General features: G+C 37.2%; 1 protein-coding gene across 8 annotated transcripts in view; it reads right to left on the reverse strand.

Annotated features, from left to right (window-relative positions):
• DENND1A (DENN domain containing 1A) overlaps positions 1 to 18,917 on the reverse strand; it is a 490,983-nt gene that overhangs the window by 332,603 nt on the left and 139,463 nt on the right. For 6 of the 8 annotated variants that reach the window (XM_036022196.1, XM_028530073.2, XM_036022199.1 and 3 more), the window contains one exon: positions 8,753 to 8,802. The exons of the other annotated variants lie outside the window; for them this stretch is intronic. In XM_036022196.1, the coding sequence (XP_035878089.1) occupies positions 8,753 to 8,802 (50 nt within the window). The remainder of the gene's footprint in view (positions 1 to 8,752; positions 8,803 to 18,917) is intronic. 8 annotated transcript variants of the gene reach the window in all.

An 18,917-nucleotide genomic window follows, 5' to 3' on the forward strand; every position in this document is an offset into this window, starting at 1 on the left:
AAAATACTTAAAGCAACAGGTCAGGATGGCTCTAAGTACAAATACGGTCATGCTCTTGCAAAATACTATTACATGATCATACAAATATGAGTGTTCATTATTTTAACTCTGGGTTTGATTACACTTCTACAGTGTTTAAAATGGAGCATCCTAGAAGGAAAGGACATTGATAGGGCTGAATGAAAAAAAAATACCCAGAATCTCTAGGAAAAAGAAAGAACAAATACAACTTGGTTGGTGAGTGGAGTGTCATTAATTTCCCTATTATCTTTTTACCACCATTAAAAATGCTGAAAATGCCCTTAGCTACCTCATAGGCTCAAAGAAAGATTCATTACTCATTTACTTGGTTCAAATCCCAACTCAATCACTAGCTAACTGGCCCTTAATTTAACAAGTTACTTAACCTCTGAGCACTCAGTTTCTTCAACTGGACTAACAAAGAAATGAGAAACTACCACTCAACCCAAAGGATGTTGGGGAACAAGTGAAATAAGCATTTAGTATAAAGGCAAGTCCATAAGTAAGAACAATAAAAGAGATGCAAGCTGTTAAGTTACCATCTGAGTGAAAACTAAAATCCATATTAAAACCACGCATTTGCTTAGAATCCTCCTGACTCAGCTTTGTAATGCTGCTAAATGAACAGGAAAGCTGCCTTTCTCTCTCTCCTCCCGTCATATCTTTTCAGTAAGGGGTAGTCCTCCAGACAACCAAGGGAGCTGCTCATGCTTGCATTAAAATGACATGATTCTTTTTGGGGTGCCAGAGCTTAGAAGGGAGCACTAATTCTCAACCGAGTCACCTTTTTTTAATTCCTAGTACAAGTCATTAAAAGCCCCAAACCATTAAGCTCTAAAATATTTTTTTCCTTGGACAGGTTCCAGTAAACTAAAAGTCAAGTGAGGGCAGTCACACTTGAAGGGTTCTGAATCTCCAAGGAATGTGTCATTCCCTCTTCTGAGAGGATTCACTTTTTCTCCATAAAAATGACTTTGAGGAAGGGGTCTGCTTCCTTCAAGACTGCAGTTTTTGCATTTGCCTTTAGGATCAGAATCCCTCTCTTTTCAACAGGAGTCAGATTTCACCACAGTTAAAGCTGGGGGGAACCCAAGAAGCCACCTGATCCAATTCTCTTGTTTTTGTAGTTGAGAAGACCGAGGCTAAGGGTTATTGTTTTGATTTTCATTTTGTTTTATTTGTCAAAGTAAGCAGGACTGAAAACTCCAAGCCCAATTCTGGTTCAAAGTCCTTTTCACTTGGTCTCACTGCACTCAACACAATGAAAATCCTCCCCCAGAAACTTTCAACTCAGTTGAATGAACTCAGGTACGTGAGAAATTCAGATAGTTGTATCATCAAACAGACTTCCCACTAAGCAAGAGAAACCAAATTTGAGTATTTCCAGAACTAAGCCCAGGAGGCAGGGCCAAGACCCCCCCACCCCCCTTAGCTGTGCTTGCCATGCCTAGGTGAATATGCAAAAGAAGGGAGAAAAGCAATGACTACTTGAACCACAAATTTAAACATTCATGCTGCCTTGTAAATGTCTGTCAGCTGTTCAAGACCCCTCCGGCAGCATTTTGCTTAACCTTGAGGTCTGGTGTATAAACAGCATGAAGCATGTGGATGGGACCATTTGATTCCAGTCTTCAGGGAGAAATGGGATTTTCCTTATCAGGCTCACTTCAAGTTTATTTTGTTATCTTACAAACTGAGCAACTACTACACTGGGCATGGTAATAAATGCTGGATATACAATATCCATCCTGCTGTGGAGCTTCCTATCTACTTAGGAATAATAAACAAGGGTACCATAAAGCACACAGCTTGTCACGGTGTTGTATGAAACCAAAAAAGGAACAAGGGCAGCAGAAAACAGAAGACAAGGAAAGGCCCTACTGAGATAATGTGATCAGAACAGCTTCTCAATGATGACAACAATACTGACCTAAAGGATGAGATGAGCAGCTCCTCCAGAAGCAGGGACAGGATGTTTCAGGCAGAGAAAAGAGCTGTGTGAAGATGCTCGAGCTGGAAAGAGCTAGGCACGTTTAAGGAACTAACAGGACACCAGCACAGCTGACGCACAGAAGAAAGGCAGAAAGTGGTGATAGGAAGTTGCTACACAAACAAGTGCCAGATCCTGCAGGTTGCCTGCCTCATAGGTCATGGTAAAGAATTAGAATTTTTTGTAAAGGCAACAGAAAGCCAGTGAGTGGTTTTAATCAAGAGAATAGCAGTCTAGTCCACAGTTTTTAAATGTTGGTCTGTGTGTGATGTGGAACACTGTTTGGAAGAAGTAGAAGCAGAGAAAATCAGGTGGCTAATGCAGCAATCCAGATGAGACCCGACGGTGGCGTGTATCATGTAGGGAGAGCGGAGATGAATACGGATAAATAGCTCCAAGTTTGCACATGGGTTGAGAGTTAGGGAGTGAAAAGGCAGCATATTACCATTTAATGACAGAAAACCAACAAGTTTTGGGGGGAGAGATCCAAGAGTTCCATTTGGGATATGTTAAGTCTGAGAAACATGTAAAACATCGAAATAGAAGTGTCAAGTACGTAGTTGAACACACTACTTAGTAAATCAGAGGAGAAATTGGATTGGAGCTATAAGTTTGGAAGTCATTACACACAGGTGGTATTTAATGCCACAGTAAGGAAAGAAGTCACTTAGGGAGAGCATCTGCAGAAATGAAAGAGGACCCAGGACTCGGTCACAGAAGCACCAATTTAGAGGATGGGTACAGAAGAGAACATTGAAGAAAAAAGGGAGAACTCCCAGGCAGAACAAGCAAGAGGGAGGGGTCAACTGCTCTGATACATTGAGATAAGAAGAGAAAACATGCCTACTGTGTTGAATAACATGGAGGTTTCACATGACCCTGATATGAAAAGCTCCAGCTGAGTGACAGATGCAGCAGACAGAGCAAAGAAGACTGAGGAACGAGTTGAAGTGTGTGGATAATTCTTCCAAGAGGGTGAATTACACAGTAACTGAATGGAAATGAATAACCAAAGATGGGTCTTCTTTTTAGGATGGAGGAATATCAGAACTTTTATTTTTAAGCTGTTGGGAATGATTCAATAGAGGCAGAGGTTAATGATGCAGGAGAGGGAAGATGAAACAGTAATGTCTGAACTTTAGAGTCCTAAATATGCTACTCACTTGTTATGTGAGCATAAATAAATTGTTATATACTTCTTTGAGCCTCATCTGTAAAATGGGAATAATGATACTTTGCAGAGTGTTTCTGAGGATTAGATGTATACAAAGTAGCATACAGTAGGTACATAATAAAAATAATAATTCTTACTGTTATGAAGCCATAAAATTTCAAGATGCAATGGGAACATTTCGTCACCCTCTGTTACAGCTCCCTAACAGTGGCCTGTGGAGCCATCTACTGACCAGGAGCCCCTGACAGCGGCCTCTCTTCTTCGGTGCACCTGAGGTGTCAGGCAGGAGTCAGGTTTTATCAAGCTACCACATCTTCCAACATGTAGTTACACAAGCCTCGAAACTTCTTTCCATAAACGCATCTTTCCTCTGCCTCAGACTCAAGTTTTTCACATTCCCTACTCTAAGATTCAAGTGGCAAGAATCACATTTGTCTGGAGACCAAGAGTAGGTCACATACTGCCAGATACAGGACAACACCTACCTGCTTGAGAAACATGCCAGATTACCATTCTGAGAAAAAACAGACATCTCTCCTCTCCGTCATCTACATGAGCCTGGCAAAGTTAACAATGAATCGTAACCAAAGAATAGAAAAGTATCAGAACCAGAAGGAGCGGCAGAGATCTAATCCAATTCCCTCATTTTGTCCATAAAGATACTGAGGCCCTCAGGGGAGAGATGTCGCTTGCCTAACAGCACAGAGCAAGTCAATGGCAGAACCCAGACAAACACCTAGGTCTCCTGGTTGCGACCCCCAGTGTTCTGTTCAGTAAGGCTCGACTGCTCCAACATTACCACACACTGTGTAAAATGTTCACGGGGCACAGCTTCACCAATGGGTCAAAGCCAAGGGACTAAACCCAGGGTGAAAAACAAGAGCCAAGGTGGGCCAAACCAATTCAGTTTTGAAAAGCAGAGCAGGGTGACTGCACGGAGAAACAGAAGGAAAGGTCTGGGCAAATACACATGGATGCACCAATCATATGCCGTAGTTTCATTTTCTGCATGGATTTCATTTTCTTCAGTTATCTGTATTTTCTCCTCTGGCTTTTGAAATAAATTTTAAAAGTTTGTTTGGTTACTTTATCGTGTAATGTATCTAATGGTGGCAATACAACATGGTAGAGAAGGTATGGTGGAATTGGAGATCAGACACACGTGGGTTTCAAAAGCAGCTCTCCCACTTTCTACTGGTGGGACCCTGGGCAAGTTTCTGGATCCATCCGAGCCTCTGTGTCCTCCTATGTGTAATGATGATAGGGGAGACCTTGCAAATGTGTAAACTTTTAGTACAGGAAAAGAACACAGCACACGTGGTGTCTGGCAGATAAAAAATAAATAATAAAATTGTAAGTAGCATTCAAACCACATTTAAATCTTGGATACAGTCTAATAATGAAACCATACCTCTGCCCCTGAAAAGATTATGTCATTTCATTTCATGTTCATGTCACTGTGTGTGCCAGTATAACATATATGGCAATGGCACAGTAGCTAGCTTTCTGGGTTCTGAAAGAGGATAAGCACAAACATGGAAGACCAGCTTTTCCATCATTCAACGTGTCTCGTGAGGACTTGGACTAACTGAAGCAGGTTGCCAGCTACCAAGTGCAAGCAAGGAGCACCACAACATGAAATGCTATACAAATCTTCCCCACCCCAAGAAAATGCTTTCATCAACGATAATAACTTTTTGAGAATGAACAGGGATCTCAGCACCATCATTTCACTACTCCTCTTCGCCAAGAGCTTTAAATACAATGTAGGGGAGAAATAATTCTGGACTGAAACCAAGAGTATCTGCTACTTTCCCAGCTCTGTAATTAAATGGTGATGACCATAAGCAAGTCATTCCACCTCTACAGATCTTGGCTTCCCTTCTGTAAGATGGGATGCTTGAACCAGATGAATTTCAGCTTTAAAATCCTGTGGTCTTATTCTCACACATTTTCAAGGCCTCCTGTAGCCAGAGCCCAAGCTACCATAACACACGTCACCCTCTCCCCAGCAGGCTCCATCTGCTCTGGCTGAACAATCTCTAGGCTCACTCATAGTTTCTCCTCTGCTTTGCTCTTCAGCGCATATGTGGTGTTAGGCTCTCCCTTCCACTTACCCCTTCTTGCCATCCTTGCAGACTCAACACAAGTCTCCCCCACTATGAGAAGTTGTCTCTGAACATCTCAGTCTTCCATAACGTCACTATCCTTTTGGATAGATACTGCTTAATGTGTCTTTCTAATACTTCCCTGAACTAAACTGAGAAACACATGGAGGGCAGAGCTCCAAGTCTGATACCATAATGTTATCACCCAACATAATGCTACACATTCAGAACCTTCCTTTGCTCTTTTGTAAAAGAGATACCACCAGCACCTAGCTCCTAGAGTTGCTGGGAGGAATAAATGAGGTATTAAGGTGAAAATGTCTAGCATGTTGACTAGAATCAATTAGGAGCTCAAATACTAGCATCCTTTCTTTCCTCCCTTTCTCCTCTCTTCTCTCTCCCGTGTGTGTGTGTGTGTGTGTGTGTGTGTGTGTCGCGCGCACGACTAATCTTCCCACTAGGTGTTCTACTGAAAAATGTATTCATTTGGGAGATGAACATCGGGTTGTGCTAGCAGCCTAAGAGGACCTTGGGCAAGTCACAGTTTCTCTACAACTTAATTTTTTTTGCAAATGAAGATAAACAGCACTTGTCCTCATCTCTTATAATAGGAAGACAATATGAGATGACACATGAGAAAGCACTTTCTTTTGAAGAGCCACCAGCATTATTATTTTTTATAAGTTCTACTTCAGAAAGAAAAATCTTAAAACAACACAAGCGACAGCAAGATGTCAATGTTAACAGGTGATTTTGATGACCGTGAAAATCCCACTCTTGATACAGACTAGAAAAGAAATGTCAGAAAGTTGTACTACTGTTCCTTGGGGTAGAAAAACACAGATACCAAAAAGATTAGGAAACTTTCTTTTATGAACATAATCACCTAGGGCATTAAGCATCTCCCATGCTGACATTTTCTAAGTCAAACAATATCACAAATATACCTAGGGGATTTTGTGGACCTCAGAATCTGGGCATATCCATTTGACAGTGTTAACTGCAAACTAATTAAAAAAAGTGACATTAAAATCTTTGTATTTATTGTAAATAAACATTACTATTCTCTTCTGCATTAAAATATGCCAAAGTTAGAAGGAGGGAAAGAGAAGACAAAAAATATACTCTGCAAAATAAAGCAGTTTTTGTATCAAAAGTTATTAACATAAGAAAGAACCATTATACATGGCTAGGATGGCAAGGATTAACATATATCCATAAAGGAAGAATTCTGTCCCAAATCATTTTCTTAAAAAATATAAGAATAGTGATCAGAGAAGAGTATTTTGAAGAGAAGCACATTAGAAGAAAAATATTTTTCTAACAACAACCAGAAAAAGGCATCACACATTGGTGACCAAAAAAAATTTACAACTATAATTTAAGGAACTGTTTTTCTTCCATTTCAGAATGTGATCACCCAGACAGGTAGGTAAGTAGAGGTGCATTGGGTGGTATGAGAAAAAGAGAGAGAGGAAGGGGTGTGGGGGAGATACACTCACACAGCACACACTGAGGGAGATTTAATCTCATTTCAAATTTCTTTTAATATTAGTTTACACAGTCAATCAAGGAATACCTATCCAAAACAGACCACTCTAACAAGAAATCATGCAAAAATGTCTTCTCTTATTTTTCTTTGTTAAACACCTAACTACATTTTAAAAACATTTCCGCTTTATTAATTTGTATAAATATGCCCTTGCCACAATTTGTAATACATTTTATAAGTGACTGGAGGAGATTTCACGCATCACTAATTCATACATAAAAATGTGAAGTTTGCATTAAACAATTCTAAACAAAACCTTGCTTGCTATTTTTAGAAGGAACAGGATAAAGAAAAGATAAGAGGAGTCTCATTACAAAGACTGACCCTCTTGAAATGAAGGCTATTCTGTTTTGAGCAACATCCTGCTACTAAAATGGCCCTGATACCAGGATTTTAAAAGGCCGGAGTCTGGAAATACTACAATGGTTGATTGGCTTAAAAAATAACATATTAGAACCAGGAGAAATAGTGAATTATTCTAAGTGATTGGCAATATTCCAGAGCTGCTTTTTAGTACTCTTTTTGTTCCCTAGTACTCTTTTATACTCTTTTGGCTACGAATCCTCATCTCACATCATTTTTAAACCAGGACACTGTTACTACCAAGTGCAGAAAAGATCCAAGCAGCATACTACCCACATGCACTCCGAGTCACCAAAGTCTTTCAGGCCTGCCGTGTATGAGTACAGTAAACACATGACAGCACCTTGCTGAAGATGGGCACATTTTTTAGCTTTCTTGGAACATACTATGGCACTTATTACTTATAATGATATTTTCTAAAACCTATCACTAAAAGTAAAAATTTTAAGATGTAATGTTTGTACAGTCTCATAGTTCAATTTCCCATTAAGAGAAAAATCACAAACAACAATCAAATGGACAAGTGATTGCAAAAAAAATGATTAAACTGTGAAGAAAAACACAATAGGCATTTATTGAAAATAAGAGTAAAGTGATTGTCATTTTATTAATGTTTTTAATAAATTATAGTTTTGTAAGTATGGGGGAAGCTCTTTGAAAATTAAGGGGGGGAGGGCTGGGTGGGTGGGCTGCGATAGGAGTAAAAGATAGAAAACTGTACTTGAACAATAATTAAAATAAAATGATTTTTAAAAAAAGAAGAAAATTCTATCCAAAAAAAAAAAAGAAAATTAAGGGGGGGAAGCTGTTTTTAAAATAAGCTATTTAAAAATTAGCTTATTAAAAAAAATAAGCCATTGACCAATGGTTCACTTATTTTGAAAGTCTTAGACTAATTATCTTTGAGTTCTAATATTCATACCTCTCCAAGAAATAGTTTATCATAATGCAAATACCAAGGAATGTTTCGATGATTTTGTATTTTTTTAAATCTAGAAATCTATAGGAAATGTTTATTTCCTTAGAGATACCATTTTAGCCACCAAAGCAAAATGCAAGACTCTATTCAGCAGCATACCTTTTAAGTAGCAGAACACCTTTAAAAAAGATAGGCCTAGGCTGATTTAAATTTTAAGTTGAAGTCTATGAAAAAACAGTCTATATAATATTCATAAAGCCATGGAGTCACTTAATATTACTTGGTAAGGTCAAATATATTCATATTTAAATAAAAATTAAATAGCACTGGATTAAAACCCAACCATTCTTAATCATGGTTTGAGTCTGATAACCAAAATTAAAAATTTAATGTCGTGCAAACCATATCTCACAAATTAACCAATGTAAAGCTCTAAGCTTTAAACTACTTGACAGTGTCAATAAAATCCCCAGGAAAGGAGAATACTGCAACTCTCCTTGGAACATAGATGTTTTAAAGCATGGTTAAGCAGACAGAATATTAAGAATGGCATGGTTTTTATTTTCCATAGCAGGTTTATTGATGCTTTTTTTTTTTTTGGTAAAGTTTGAAAATCTGACACTACCTGTCCACATAGAAGGGGAAACAAAACTTGGTCAAAGTCTGTAGAACTTCCTGTGGAGAGAAAAAAAGATAATTTATACATCTAATGGGACCAATAAATCTAACATTAACCATGGCACACAATCCAGCAACTTTACCCTAAAGAAAGAGGAGACAGATGAAGAAATATGGGCTTTATCAATTACATGGGAGGAGTACCAGGCAGTCAATCATGAGAAATAATAAACATGATCAAACTTCATTAAAAATGAAAAATTAATCAAGAATCACACATGGGCAAGCAGCAGGAGCCATGCAGGAAAGCTCTGAAGGGAGGGAGGCGGGTGGGTTGCTGAGTGTTAACACCCCTCCAGGGACCATCTCCAGCCTGACCATATGGATCAGAGTGAATAACACCGAGCCACATGGGTTTGGCCTGGCAGGGCTGCTGTTGCTGGCACCGTTTTTGCCTGTTACCTAGGAACAGAGGGGGCCAGGATTAGACAACGCTTGCTTCCCAACATCAGTGGGCTAAAGCACAAGCAGAATAGAAAGCCAACTTTAAGATAATTGTCCCTGAACATAGTCAACTACATTTTTTTTAGCGTAAAGCTTCATTTACTTACTTTATAAAGAAGTTGGGATTTCTGGCACAAATTTATTTTGTAACCAAACTGTAACAGTTTTAAGTATGCACTATATTTAGTTAAATGTCATCATTGGACACACTTACCTGCTTGTAATTTGTGAAAATCCAAAGCAAACTACCAGTTTAAATCTTCTAACAAATATGTAGGTACATAAAACCAAGCACATTTTTCAGGGGAAGTATACAAAAAGGGAACAAAAGCATTTTTTTTTACCAGAGTGACATTTCAAAGACTTATTCATAAAAGAGAAGCTTCTTGCATTAAGCAAAGCATACTACTGTATGAGACACACTACACAGCGGGGTGTGACTTTCCCCAATGGACACGTCTCACGTGTCCAGCATCTATACACACAGCTAAACATATACGCAAGTAATTAAGTATTATTTCCTTCACAGAACTTTCTTTAGCTTGTCTTAATTTAACTGCAGACTTAGCCCACGGTCAGTGCTTAAGTTCATAGACCAATGTTATAAATTTTAAAAAAGTATTTCTTTCAAGCATTTGATTTGCTTTTTAACTATTTAGAACCCCAACATCAAGACAAAATGAAGAACACATTTTTCAGTCATTGAGAAGCTGGTTCAAATTAAAACAAACTTGCCCTTTGCAAATCCTAATCCAAGTGATAAATTAAAGATCAGTTTACAAATGTAGCACTTTTCTAACCAATAATAATGAAATATCAATGCTAACTGAATTGATGCTTCTTGCTTCATTTATTTTTAAAACCAGTTCTATCATTCAAGAAGTAAACCACATCAATCTAATAACCCACTCAATGAAGCAGAAAGTACACTGACTTGATCTGCCAGAGCATACTCTACCTACATAATTCAGTTGAGCATACCCTTTTTTTAATATTGTCCTGGACTGATACTATGTACATATATATTATAGCACTGTTAAGGCATGTTGTGAAATAATCAAGGAATAGGAAAAAAAATGAAAAAAGGTGGATAAGAATACCTCAGCATATTCTAAGAGACATTGCTGACACAACTAAATTCGTAATGTGGCATTCATTACATATTGTTTGAAAACTCATATTTAAATAAGTTGCAATTGCTAATAAAGAATCAAACAAATCAAAAGAGATCATATAAAACATTCATTTTCATGTCTGCAGTTTCAATTATAAAATATACGAAAACCCACATACACAAAACTCATATGATTTATATGCAAAAAAAATTCCTTACATATTTCCTTTCACTTCAGGTTTCAAATACCACAAAATATCTCTTGAGTTCAGTATATGTACAAGCATTCTCTAAAACTCAAAACTAACGCTCCCTCATTGCCAAAATCACCTACAAGACAGTTATCCTTTACTCCTCAAAAGTTACAGGTGCAGAAGTGCTTCTCTTCTCTATGCTGCAGTTGAGCAGCCAAAAAGCCTCAAGGTTTTTGAAAGAAAAGACCCCTATGGCTACAAGAAAGCATTGTACTGTACAGCAGAGTCAAAGGAATCTAATATGCCCAACTTAATACTCACTACAATGTAGAAACTACTTAAACACTTTCTAATGTCAAGAGTAATAACCAACTGTGAACTTGTCTGTCAGATAATATTAGAACAAATATTAAAATACCCAATGTAGGCTGAGTATAACCTACCTCCCAAGAGCTTTCCTTTTTACCCAAGAAAGCAGTGGTAAGTCTAATTAAACAGTGGGGCGTGGCGGGGGAGGGGAGATGGGGGGAAGAATGAAGGAAATATAGGCATACGTCTGTGCATTATAATGTTTCTTTATGTTTGTGATATTACAAGAGCTTGATATTCCAATTTAGGTCAAAGAAAATGGTAGTGTGCTGTCAAAGGAGAAAACAAAAATGAGCATCTACTTTGTGTTAGAAACAGTCTTACGTTATCTCAGTCAAAACTGAAAAATCTACTTCTTGGTTTAGGAATGGAAGGTCAGGAAGAGGGAGGAAAAAACAAGCAATGTTTCTTATAAATAAAAACTGCTGAAATGAACAAATTTTCTTAATACTGATGTTTTCTCTATATACAAACATCTAACTACCTTACCCTCTTTTTCCAAAGAAAAAGACAATTACTCGAATATGAAAAGTACCACTCTCCAAGAGAGGAGACTTTAAAACCCTGATTTAAACATATTTTGAGCATTGTATTTATAACAGAGTGTCTTTCATCATTACCTTTACTGGGAAAACAGTCATTAACCAGTTACCAACCCCTCTTTCCTCTAGAACCTGTGTCTTTGGCTAAGGAACTCTCTTTGCAGATGCTAATTTTCCTGTTTTCTCTCCCCTTTTTCTTGCCTATACAAGCCCTTTCAGATGATCTCCACTACTGCCACATAAATCGGATCTTCAAGATGCAGTACAGCTGATGAAATGTAAATGACCTCATTGCTAAGGCAGGGGGTGGGAAAGATTGTGCCAGCTCTCCAGATCAATTCCCAAGTTTATATTTTCGCAAATCTTTTTATGTACAGTTTGATTTTTTAACATTTTAATGAGCAAAAAAAGTGAATCTATAGTAGCCAGTCACCACAGTTAAAGTGCAGGGCATGAACTAGATCCCAGGAGGGAACCAGTCCACCATGTCACCACTGGCTTTAGGACATTCGCCACCTGGTTCCATGTCCCCAGGTTCCAACTCTTTTCATAATCAAAACACTGCTGACATTATAAACCCCAGACGGGTTTTCTAAAATCCCTCCCAATCAATATACCCAACACATAACTTATTGGAGACAACATCGAGCTCATTGATTAAGGTGAGTTCAGTAGCAAAGTTTTCAAAATAAATGAGACAAGAATATAGCATCCAACTCCTTTGTGTCACCAGACAATTTATGAAATAGGCAATTTCCAAAAGGGCTTTTCTTCCTAACAAAATATTCAATACCTCATGTGGGAAGAAGTAAGAGCAGAGGGTAGGGGGAAGGTGGATGACAGGCAGTCGCATAAACCTTTCAGTGATGCATATATTAAACAGCAGATTGCACAGTGCAGCAGAAAAGCATCAACATCTTCAAAGCTCTGCCCACAAGGAGATAACTAAGCCTCAGACCATGAACCAAAATATGAAATCAACATACCTAACATTGGAATCACTTGTAAATAAAAATCAAAAATGAACTCAAGATTCATCACCATCTTTTTTGGATTCATTTCATTCCAATTTGAATTTTCACCCAGTCAAAAGGCCCATTCAAGGGAATTCACTCCAATCTGAAGAAAGTAGATTGTTCTATGCTGAAACTCAGTCATTGTCTTAAAAACCTGGGAAAGTCTTTAAAAATGTATAATATTATTCATCTTAGAATCCGATCTGAAAGCAAAACTTCGAAAACTAAATTTGATATAGTTAACTGGAACTATCAGTAATAAGGCGGCTAAATTAATTCACCCTGAATTTGGGGTACAGGGTAGGGAGGGTGTAAGAGACCCTGCAACAGCCATCAGTTCAGATGTCAAATACTTTGTTTTCACTGCTTCACTGAAATCTATAAACAAAAATTAGTTGTATCTGGCAGATGAAAACAACTAACAGACACAGACATACACACCCCACAAATAAATGCCATCTGAAAAACAAAAGCGCAGGCTGATTATAATGTCCACTGGGGTTACAGAATGTTGGGAGATGAGGCATGTTGTCAATAGTTCAAAAGGAAAAAGAAAATGTGTGCAAGAAAACATTTAAATAACGAAAAGAGATAGCTTGAATAAATGAATGGATTTTAAAATATGTAAAGCTACAATCAGCCTCTGTGTAGCTTGCTGAAAGCTATATAGCAGTTGATAATTTACCTTTGACCAAAAAGAGAGTGAAGGAGAAAGAGGCGAGGAGACGGTAGGAGAACACTTCCTGAGTTTCCTACATCTAATTTATTTGTTCATTTCAAAATGCATATGTGTGATGAAAAGATCAGTGGAGCTCAAATTCCTAAAATACTCCATCTCTATGCTCAGACATTTTTTAATAGCACAAGGGAAATGCTGACCCTCTAAGTCCTGCAATTGAGATCAGTGCTACTGACTTAAAAGAAAAGCTGTTGATTGATGATCTTAAAACTCAAGTTGAAAGTTAAAAACAGAACACACACAAAATCCAAACATACAAAAAGCTAACTAAATTTCAACTTTAAGCCATTTCAAGTTAAAACCAGGGAATCCAAGTGAAAGCTACCAGAGGTTTTAACACTTATGATTAAGAAGGGCAAAACAGAATGGTAAGAAGCTCTTAAAAGCTTAATTAGCACCCAGTTTAAGAATGTTGATCAGAAATTTCCTAGATATGAAAACAGGAAATATAATTTTCTCCTTCCCTATAAATGTCAAGTTAAATTCAAGATCCATACTATAACTACAGCCAAACTTTTTTTCAGTGACAAAAGCTTTGAATACGGGATTTTACAAAAAGGCCTTTCAACACCCAAACATAAAAGCTGGGTCAAATTTCTAACAACACTGCTCAAATGCTACAGAGTCTGCTTCCTTTCTTTGGTATATTTCAATATTTACTCCCAGTTTACTTTTTATAAACTTTAGTTAAATTTGAGTCATGCATACATTATAATTATGCTAATTTGTATACCTAATATGCACAAAGATAAAATTACACTAAAATATAGAAACATATCATTCTATAACATGTATCAGATAAACTTTATATCTAAATTATCAAGGACATTAAGTATATAGATGGAAAGGAGAAGAGCCACCTCTAAAAGTACTTTTCAGTAAAAATATCTTTAAAAATATATATTTGTGAAAAAATAATTTTATAAAAATTTTTAATTTAACAAAGCCACTTTATCTTTTTGTATCCTTTCCTTTCTTCAAAAAATCACTTAAAACAAAGTTGTTCCCAAATTAAATATTATATAAAATCTTTTATTCTAAGGTTTCATTTTATTAACTTTAAACCTTACAGCAAAAGGGTTGAAAATGAGAGCTATACTTATAAGGTCAATGTTAAACATGAATAAACTTCTTCACACTTGTTTCAAACACTTTCAAAATAAATGATTTGGTTAGAATCTTCTACAAATAGCATTCATTCGATGACATCAGTAAGAGAATTCCTTGGACTTAACATTATTACTGTAAAATATTTTGCCTTGTTCATTTCCTTAAACATTTTAAATCCTATTATCTGCACATTTATGTTATCAATATATCTCAAGAGAAGAGAAATTAGGGAAAAATGGGAGAGAGGGCCACAAATCCCTACATACCAAAGGAATAGAGCCCCAAAGGTAAAACTACAAACATGGTTTCACTGAAGAAGCAACTTGCCCTCAGGAAGATGGTATTCAAAAAAAAAAAAAAAAAAAAAGAGCACTGATAGAAATAGTATTTTGTAGGCATATTAAAAGCTGTCAGCTTTTAAATATTTTAAATGCACACAAAAATGTGCACAGATGGGCAACTTTTCTGCTCACATTAGTCTAAAAAAAAATCTTTCATTATTGAGCTCAAAGTCCTTGAATTTTTTAAACTTAATTGTGCCTCTATTTCTTAGAATTCACACCCCAAGGCCAAAGCTTTCCTGCCACCAGTCCTTCAAATCTGACTTGGACATTACACGGGAGGAGGCTCCAAGCCTCCCTGAGGTCTCACTCCTTTTACAACACACGAAAAAGCAGTCGATAATGGGCCCATGTTGAATTCACTGCTCTCTGCGTCTCTCCTCTTGGGACACAAGCCTAGCAGATGTGATAAAAACTGTGTCAGAGAAGTGGCTCTAGTTTGTGCCTTAATGACAACTTAAACCTCTAAACCAATACAACCAAAGGACTAACAGAACTGGCTGTTACCTCTCTCTCCTGCCAATCCTTGAATATCTCTGAACTAAATTAGCACCTCTACCCACAACATCCCCTGCCTGCCACCCCACAAAATCCATTCTAATTTTAAAAGATAAATGAACTCAGCAAACACGTGGCAGCAAGAGTCTGTGGCAAGAGACTATGCGTCTGTCTGTCGATCTGTCTGACCGTCTTATAGTGAAGCCCTAACACCATATATTTCATGTAGTTTATATTTTCTCAAGGTGTAACTATGCATTCAGATGTCTTAAAGCACTGCCTGGTATATATTCCCTCTGATCACCACCCCAGTGACCATATTAATACATATAACTGGTAGAGTTATGATTTCCAAAAGGTGCCTAAAAGAATAAAAATTATGTTTAAATATGTTCAACCATGGGAAAGAAAAGTAATATTCTGAGTTATTGAAACATTCTAATTATTAAAATATATACAGGAGAATTTTTTTTAACCTGTGGGTGGTTATACTTTTAACTTGTAAGAACTCTTTGTCTTATCTAATGATATGGTACCAAAAAATAGATTTAAATGTGTACTTCTGATAACATTTTCTAAATTCTATAATTCAGCCTTCAGATGACAGGCCTTTTCACCCAGTGTCTTGAAAGCCTATTCAGCCACAATCGCACACCCACTTAATCAGCAATCATTGTTCTGGGATGCAGGACTTTGTGATCAAGACAAGCACCAAAACCTTAAAAAAATTTTTTCAGAACTGGCATAAGAAAAAAGTGATCTTTGTCAGACAAGGACAAATTTATGCAAATCTTTTATAAACATTCACAAACATTTATTTAGCTTTTGAAATGTTGGCCTCATTTGAGAGCATGAAAATGAGGGGGAAATAGGAAAACGCAAAGGACAGCTTAGAAGCTGGCACGCTACATAAATATTCAGAAGGAAGATTATAGGATTCATGTTAGGCTGTCTTAGGCTTCTCCAAAGTCCACACAGAATAGCAAAGAACAAAACTAACGAGAAGTACAGCAGATGTTAGACAATGCATCAGCCTCTTTTCCTCTCTCACTTGGCTATACTTGGACGCTTTTATATTTTCTTTCAATATGGTTAGGTCATTCAAGGATTCTCCTATAGACTCTGTATTGTGGCTACAGATCTATAAGCTGGAGGTCTGTCAGCTTTCCAAAAGTTTCCAATGAAAAGGCATTATGCAAATTATACCTCTCTTACCCTCTTTCAGGAGGGAAAAAAAGCCTCCAGTATGCAGTCATCGGAGTATTGGAAGCCCCAGCCTTCATTTCTGTATAGCTGTGTTTGCCTCAGGGCCACGCTGCTTGTTTTGACAGTGGATCCCCCTAGATAGTTGGGATTAGTCGAGCTTGTTTAGATAAACTTGAAATCAAGGCCTTCTCTAGGTAGACAGCTAGATGTAGCTACCGAGTTTCCAGCTGCCTCCTCCTTTCATCCCCAAACAACTGGAGATTCACTGTAGCTATCACAGCCACAGGCTATGTCACATACATAAGTACAAAATTAAAGGCTGCTAAAAGAAGCCTTTGTAAGTCTTAGTGCTAAAATAAGGAATCTGTACTGCTTGGTTTATACAAATTATTCTAGCACTACCAGTATGGAACTGAAACCATCAGTTAACAAGGCATATTAATCAAGATTCCCAGCTTCTTGGGATAGACAGAATCATAGTTTGATAATATACCTATCCTTCTGCTTCTTAGCTCTTGAATGAGAGAATAATCACTTAAAATGTTGAAAAGGAAATAATAGGCTTTATTTATCCAGTGGCAGGGGATTTCGGACACCGTCAACAAACACTGTGAGCAGAATATCAGAATGTAAATATCAAATCCACTTTTGAGAGACAATTATTTAGCAATTGATTAGACAGGGCCTCACTGAACAGTCATCTCTAATTACAGAACTGTTTCAAATCAACTTTTATTTCCCACAACTTGAAGATTCTGATGGAATGCTATCAGGAGGATTTAAGAACTGAGGAAATTTATACTCAGAACTGATCGATGACATCTCATTACAAAAACAGAAGGCACATGAAATGAAACACTATTGAAATAAAAATTATATAACTCAAATCATTTTCTAAATCTAATACTCAAGGATTTTTACATTTTGCAACTAGAAAATACCTCTTCAGAGGGCCAAACGAAATGCAAATGAAGAACATAATTCTATTCCACATAAGTGTTTTATTCTACTTTACATAGCTTACTTCAATATGTAGGTGCTAGTGTTTACCTCAGACTGCTTAGGATAAACTAAACAACAATGGTACTGGAGCTGGGTTCACCATTTTCCAGAACAGTTCTATGAGATACGAGACAGTACAGAAGGCCAAACTTTAAAGTCATACAAGGCAGTTTCCAATCAATTAAGTTCACATATCAACAACAAAAATGTGTTCTCATACTTCAACAGCTAAGTCACTATTTAAAAGAAAAGCCTTAAGACATGCAAGACAGTCTGGAACTACAGTCATCAATTTGAGGTTTTCCTATGAAACTTTTGCTTCATTTTATGTACAACTTACAAACTAAAGAAAGAGTCAGCAAACTTTTTCTCTAAAGAGCCAGACAGTAAATATTTTAGGCTTTGTAGGACACTTATGTTCTCTGCCACAGATTATTTTAGCTTTTTTGTTTTGTTTTTACAATTCTTCAAAAAGGTAAAAACCATCTTAGCTCAAAGGCCACACAAAAACCAGCCCCAGGCAGGATTTGACTCTCTGGCTATATAGTTTGCCAACCAACGCCTGATCTGAAAAGGAGCATGGTCATGTAACATAATCCAAACAAACTCACCAACACCCAAAACTCAATATTTTTAAATACCAAGAAGGTTAAATGCCAATGCCAATCATGTTGGTTCTCTGGTGAACCAACAATTCACATGTGATTACTAATGAACAGCCAAGTGTCTCCTGCATACAAACATGCTCTCTGTTTTTGAGGGGAAAAAATATTTAAAATACAAAGAATTAAAAACAAAACACTTTCGCAACTCAGAATTGACAACTGTTTTGTGGCATGGACTCTTCAGACAAACAATACTTCTTATATTAATAGTTTTACTACTACAGGTGAGGTCCAGGGGTTTTCTTGATAAATAAATAGATTCATACTCTCTGGACTACTGAGAGCTCTTCAATTTGAGGGTTACTTTGTTTACAGATTTTAAAAACAATACTCAAAAAGAAGAAAGCTTTTCTGGTGCTTTACTCACCACTCACTCACACACGTGTTACATGCCCAATGTTCATGTTCTTTTGGGTGTGGAGCACAGGAGGGTCCCTTCCTCTCTCACTACTCCGTTTCTGGCCCCCCTTTCAACTACCTTCTCTTCATCGCCTTCTTCTCTCTTTGCATCCTCCTCTGGTAATAGCCTACTTACACTTTAATTGCAATTATTATTACTATGTAAATGGTTCAAATTAAATCTTTACTTCTAAATCACATCTAGCACCAGACCTCTACTTGCAACTGCCTTTGGACATGTCCGCCTCATGTCCCATAGGTACTTCAAGCTCCACATGTCATGTCAAAAATGCATCATCATCTAGGTTCCTGGTACAGTGCTATTTGCTAATCCCTTTCACCCCATCAGAATAAGGATCTCGGGCTACCACTAATACTTGCTGGGGGACAGATGCGTGACTTAGATTCAAGTATTTGCTGTGGTTGTTGAATTTCAAAATAAGTCTGTAGAGAAAGGCTTCTGATTCCTTAAA

Source organism: Phyllostomus discolor, chromosome 3, assembly GCF_004126475.2.
Source record: "Phyllostomus discolor isolate MPI-MPIP mPhyDis1 chromosome 3, mPhyDis1.pri.v3, whole genome shotgun sequence".
NCBI lineage: Eukaryota > Metazoa > Chordata > Mammalia > Chiroptera > Phyllostomidae > Phyllostomus > Phyllostomus discolor.